The sequence below is a fragment of the Leptosomus discolor genome, chromosome 1, assembly GCF_034619465.1.
Source record: "Leptosomus discolor isolate bLepDis1 chromosome 1, bLepDis1.hap2, whole genome shotgun sequence".
Lineage (NCBI taxonomy): Eukaryota > Metazoa > Chordata > Aves > Leptosomiformes > Leptosomidae > Leptosomus > Leptosomus discolor.
The window spans coordinates 19959638-19965581 of NC_141391.1; the positions used below are offsets into that span (position 1 = coordinate 19959638).

Genomic DNA, 5944 nt, shown 5'->3' on the forward strand with positions numbered 1-5944 from the left:
GACGGGGAAGAGAACAGCACTGGCTTGGATGGTATTTATGAACCAGAAACATGATTCTCTGAGCACCGAAAGAGGATTATATTCTATGTACATTATTCCTGCTCATCTGTTTACTCCACCAGATGGGAAAATCTGCATCCAAAGAGCAGCAATGCACAGAAACATGAGTATTATCTCGACCTTATTAAAAGTCTTGTCTCACAAGCTTAATTAGGTTTATCCCTGACACAAAATAAATTTCTTAATACTTCATTTCAGGTGCTTCATTTGGTAGATGGAGTATTTCTGTTAGCCTTTTACATGGTCCCAGTATGTAAGTGTGGCATATAAAGACAAGTGTTTATGTTTTGTGTAGGACATTTATAGCTGATAAAACTGTTGAGTGCCTTGGAATTTGTGAACCAGCTTTCACCCAAAAATACATTAGTAGTGTAGTCAAAAGGTTAGTCAAAATTTGCTTTAAAAATTCCCAGTCAGCAAAAAAACCTCTGCTATCCCAAAGCAAAGATTTTCTAATGTAGCATCTATATTGACTGAAATATAGCCCAAACCTTGTATATAAACTATGAAATTTCCCTGTTGGAAACAGCGGGAGTTTATCAATACATTCTGTTATACCACAACGGCCTTGTAAGACTCAATGATTTCTAAGATGCTTCTGTTCTACTGCTCCGCTGCTGTCTGTGGAATGGGAGGCAAAGATGGAACTGGGCAACCAGAAAAAAAGGACTTTTCTTCTAACTACAGACCTGACCTACCTGCTTGATACAGAAATCTACTACAAAGCAGGCACTATATTTAATCAGATCCAGATTTAAGGGACTAACATGGATAGGTCACATTACTACAGAAGCATCTCGTAACCAACAGCACCTCCAAGGGAGAACTCATAAACATAGTCTGAAGCACTAATGCAAGGGCTGGCTGATGTGTTGCATTTTTATTTAGTAATTACTTTGTATTCCAGGTGATTTGGCCTGACTAATGTATAGGAGTCTTGATGAAAGTGAAGCTCTTTCTAATGGGGAAATCCTTATTGTGCTTTTTGCAAGGAGACATCAGGTTTATACCACCTTAACTAGTAAACAAACAGCCTATTTGTGTGGGGTTTTTAAAAGCTCATGACTTTCTGTTGCGCCAACACATAAACATGGCACAATAAATGCACCATACTTCTGCAAAGAGACATTTAACAACTTACATTACCTCTTCTCTAGTACAGCATACATACATACACAAGTTTATATGGTGGTAAGTGATGACAAAATAGATCTTATCTTTTACAAAAAGAAAGTCTGGGTTTGTGACAAGGCTTTAGAGAAAAGGTGAAATAATAACCACAAGTTTTTAAAAAGCCAGTCTGGCAACAATAGCACATAGTAGGTCTTATCTCACTTGGCAGCTGGTAGGTAGGTCTGATTATTATTAAAAGCAACTGGAGAGGCCTCCCCAGAAGGAGACGTATTTTCTATTCTAGTTATCCTTTATAAAAACATCAGCCTGCTGGATAATGAATCTGAGAACACATGACATGTTCAGAACAAACATCTCTCAATCCTTTTACTAAGGGAGCATCTCTGAAGACTGAAAGGAGACCACTGTTCACACTCTTTCAACCATCCACTAGCTACCAAGTCTGATGTCTGTGAGGCAAGCACCTAGGTGTTGTTATAAGCCAACCAGCTAAAATCACTTCAGAGAGGTCACTGAAGAGTCCTTGAAAGGTAAAAACTACCAGTTAGAATGAAACTCTAACAGAGAAGTTCCCATTATCCAGCACCTGCATTGTTTGGTCCCCATTTATCTAACAGATAAGATACAAAACACAATAACGGCAAATGCTTACACATTTAAAAGTGAGAGGCTCTCACACCGTGTTGATTAAAGCTAGCCCAGTAAACAGTACTTGGAGCTGAGTATTTCAGCATTGAGAAATGTGGAGTCACTAATAAAAAACAGAAGGGAGCTTCACTGAAAAAACTGTGGATCTTCTTAGGAGAATCAGTCCAGCCCAGAAGCATAGTTCACGTAACATCGAAATTCATTGGCTAAATTTCGTGAGTGTTTTGGAATAAACTTGCATATCTTCACACCAAGATGCTTTGCTGCCTGTTCCTCCATGATTGCACCTGCAGCAAAAATAATTAGTATTCGATGAGAAAAACAGTAACAGAACGTTTGGGCTTTTCTAATAGCTCCTCCCAAATGCATATACAGAGAGCCTGCTTTTTTTAAGGCAGCAAGGCTTAATGCAGCTACACTGTCAGTCCTCTTTAACAACTGAATCTACTGGGAAATATAAAATAAATGAAAGAATGGATGTCTGCAAATGAATGTCCACAAAGTTTCATAAAAATAGGTAGAGGGTAAGATCAGTGCCCCTTTTACAGAAAACAGAAACTTGAACTCAATCTTCTTGCTACATGCCAAAGAAATTACATGGTAGGGAGCCCTGGGAAATGCAAATGGATTACATATACTCTTCCACTTAAATAAACTGCAGTGTGATACTTACAGCTACACGTGAGAAATCACTTCCTTGAGCAGTACTTCTCAAACATTGTAAACTGAAGGATGACCTATCCATTTTAGGGGAAAAAATTCTGAAAACCATCCTTGTGCATGACTGCCATGCGTGCAATTAAACAAAAAGTAGGCTTTCTATGGCCATATTTTTTTTTTTTTCTTTATTTTGGCTCCTTGGTTGACTTCCCTCGAATTGTATATAGAGAGGCGTTTTGTCCTTTGTCTTGCAAAAGTTTCCTGGATGTCTTAAGAGTCTTGTAATAAGATTACAGTTTAAGAAACGCCATGACTAAGGCAGATTCTCATCCTTAAACCAGCAAGTGCATCTTCATGAAGTTGACTTTGTTTTTCTTTTCAAGACTTGGCTAAAATTATTCCACTTTACTCAGCAAAGGCCATTACAACCTATTTGTCATATTTCTACTTAGCTCACTTAGATGCTAAGTAGTAGGTGGCAGCTGAAATCTTGCAGCTACTGACACATTTAAAAAATCACAAATTCGTAAGCTTATTAAATAAGACATTAACAATAAGTTGCACCTATGCTTGTCATACCCAGATTTTAATTATTGCAATTACAGAGAGCGACCCTTTTACAAGAAAAAAAAAATATTTCTGGAACTTTGCAGGATGACCTTATAATTCTTCAAAAATTTAGTAAATCTTGTAATGCCATATGAAAAAAGTACTGACTTCAACTATTAAAAACTACATGCCTTCAGTTTAAAATGAAGGTTGAACTGAAGTATTCCAATAAAAAGCTTAGGATACATATTCCTCCTTGAATTAATGATAAATTAGTATTATTGAGTTAGTATTTTTCTCACTTTAGTAAGTTTGTCTTTTGAAAGACAGAAAAAGATGCTTGACGGTGACCTAATAATTTTATTAATTATACCTGTGCAAAGCAGAATCTTCCCTTTTGTTAAGTATTTGATGGTCTCTGCAGTTTTTTGAAGACATTCCTCAGACAGATAGGGTGGATCTGCTATTACGATGTCAAAACTGTGTGGCAGGAGATTTTCAGGCAAGTTCAAAGGGTGGTTGTAATCATAGAAGATAAATTCTTCTCCATATACAGAAAACCTTCTGTCATACTCCAGTATACACACTGAAAAATCTTCACCATCCTGTTCTTTCAGTTTCTGGTACACGCTTGGTGCACTAACACATGCTATCCTGAAAAAGAAGCAGTAACTTAGAATATTAACTTAAAAGGGAAACAACAACAAAAAAACCCTTACAGCAGTCCTCAGGGCTGCTTTGGGAAAACATTTTAAACATTAGTCCCAAAAGTGTAAGCTATTCTTCCTCCATTGTTACAAATAATGACTTTAATAACAGAGTTTTCAGTATTAAAGCCATTACCTATTCAATCTCCATGCTGCACAAAGACCGTAAGCTTAACTACAGAGAAAGTCTTATTTCAGAACAACAAGGAAATATACTTGAAAACTTAAAATTAAAACCAACTCCTTACAGAAACAGGAAGAAAACCAAGTTTATCCATCTTTTCTACAGAAACGTTGTATGAAAACAGACAAAAAAATTACAAGTCATTAATATGCTCTGGAGCTCTTTGTATTTCTCAAAAAAAAAAAGATTCACAGTGAACTTTCACAAGGCAGAGCCAACAACATTCAATGAAATGCTAAATGGTAAGATCAGTATGCACAACTAGTTAAATAAGTAACAGCAAAGTATTTCTGCAGCATCTCAACTGAACAAAGATGAAGTACAATGAGTTAACGAATTAAACTGCCTGCTCTGTCTATATAGCAGAAACAAAATATTTACAGAAAAGACATGTTAAATCTGTAACGTAATTATTAAGACCTACCTGCCACCTTTTCCAGCAGCCATAACCGCTTCATTAGCCAGGCACGATGCAGTTTCATCACTGTACCAAAACTGGCTCAGTTGCTGAGAAGGATAACACACGATTACAAACAACGTCAAATCTTCTGACTGTGCTATGTACAGTTAGCTGTGGTGAGTCATACTTGACAGAAACCAAAATCTATAGCAACTTCTCAGTTCACAAACTGTAAAGCTGGAAAGGTCACTATTTTCCTGACAATCTTTTTACTTCTGCAGTCCAGCAACATGCAGCAGGTAGCTTACACTGCCTGTTTCCAAAGCATTTACCGCAGGATCAGGAAAACCAAGTAATGCAAAATTACTGATGAGACTGTGCAGATGCACAATATTTATGTGCTCTTAAACTGAGTTACTTTAGCAGAAGAGAAAAAAGGAACCTGAAAAGTGACAGTATAGAAGGAAATAAAGGATAAAAGTACTAAATCAGAAGAGATCAGAAAGAGTAAAAAAAAAAACCTACCAACCCAGAGACAAATCAAAGATCAGTCTGTCAGAAGAAAAAAAAGCAGCAGAGCAGCCATCCACAAAACCAAAGAAATAAAACACAGAGGAAATACACTGTGAAAGGAAAGATCAGATGATCTTGTTACACCCTGTCTCAAACTTGGGGAAGAGTCTTTACTACCTTCACATGCCAGGCTGGAGTTAAAACTTCCAGAAGGGACAGCTCCTTCTGTTGGCAGCTTTATTCCCTCTCCATGTAACTTCAGGTTGTACACCCCCCCCCATGTAGAACAGACAACTATACCCAGATTTAATATTAAAGGAAATATCCCTACAGTGTTACTGTTCATGAATAGTTTGATTTTGCTACTTGAAGAACATCTTGAGTGTTCCCCTTTTTAATTTCATTTCATTATCCATCCACCAAAGAAACTCAGTAAAGGCTGCTCCTCTAATTGCTTTGTTCACTGCAGTTTATAGTTTCTTACCCAGTCTTCTTCTATGGAGCCAATGGAATATTGATTAAACCCCTGGGAGGTCTTCATGCCCTCTCTCTGCTGCTGTTCCAAATAGAACTCCTGGAGGGCAGCCAACGTATGGGATGAAAGCTGGGGAATGTCATCATCATCATCATCCATTTTTCTAGACGTCAACCAGAGAGAAAAAAAATATTAATTAAATTAACCCTTTTCAATGGTGAATGCTTTTAATAACAGCAGAGTCTTCTCCTGAGGTAAAACAACCTCCAGACAAAGCAGACTTAGTCTAACAGCTAACTAGGCAAACCTCCTAACAAGAGGAAACATACTCCCTCTGCTTAGGAGCTCTTAAACCTGTGAGAGGCTGGCCAGAAGTAACATGTCTCCAGAGAGAATTCAGGAACAGCAGCAACACTGTTCCCTTTCTACACAACACAGATTTGGCTTGTGTTCTTACAGGGAAGTGGTCATTACAGTTCTTGATCTCCTGAACCCGTGCACCTTTATTTTGTATCAGCTGGCCGACAAAAACCTTTAATGGCTTTGGCAAATCTTATAGAAATTATTCCCTTCCCTCCTAGAAATAATGATAGCTACTGGTCATTCCTTCCCGT

General features: G+C 37.6%; 1 protein-coding gene across 2 annotated transcripts; it reads right to left on the reverse strand.

Annotated features, from left to right (window-relative positions):
• Nucleotides 1-1791: 1791 nt before the first annotated feature.
• EEF1AKMT1 (EEF1A lysine methyltransferase 1) lies at nt 1792-5492 on the reverse strand. 2 transcript variants are annotated; one of them, XM_086481813.1, is made up of 4 exons: nt 5340-5492; nt 4367-4449; nt 3425-3723; nt 1792-2129 (listed from the first exon to the last, which is right to left on the reverse strand). In XM_086481813.1, the coding sequence occupies exons 1-4, from the start codon at nt 5487-5489 to the stop codon at nt 2002-2004; spliced, it is 660 nt and encodes a 219-aa protein (XP_086337939.1). In that variant the 5' UTR covers nt 5490-5492; the 3' UTR covers nt 1792-2001. The 2 variants fall into 2 exon arrangements, with proteins under 2 accessions (XP_086337939.1, XP_009959206.2); XM_009960904.2 differs by having other exon boundaries at nt 3425-3705; nt 5340-5489.
• Between the last annotated feature and the right edge of the window lie 452 nt (nt 5493-5944).

What these genes read in the sequence shown, in the direction of transcription:
- EEF1AKMT1 (XM_086481813.1), bottom strand. Translation starts at nt 5,489, where the DNA reads ATGGATGATGATGATGATGACATTCCCCAGCTTTCATCCCATACGTTG. An exon ending in GCTCCATAGAAGAAGACTGG is followed by an intron (nt 4,450 to 5,339) that starts GTAAGAAACTAT and finishes TATCCTTCTCAG; the next exon opens with CAACTGAGCCAGTTTTGGTA. An exon ending in GAAGATTCTGCTTTGCACAG is followed by an intron (nt 2,130 to 3,424) that starts GTATAATTAATA and finishes TTTTTGCTGCAG; the next exon opens with GTGCAATCATGGAGGAACAG.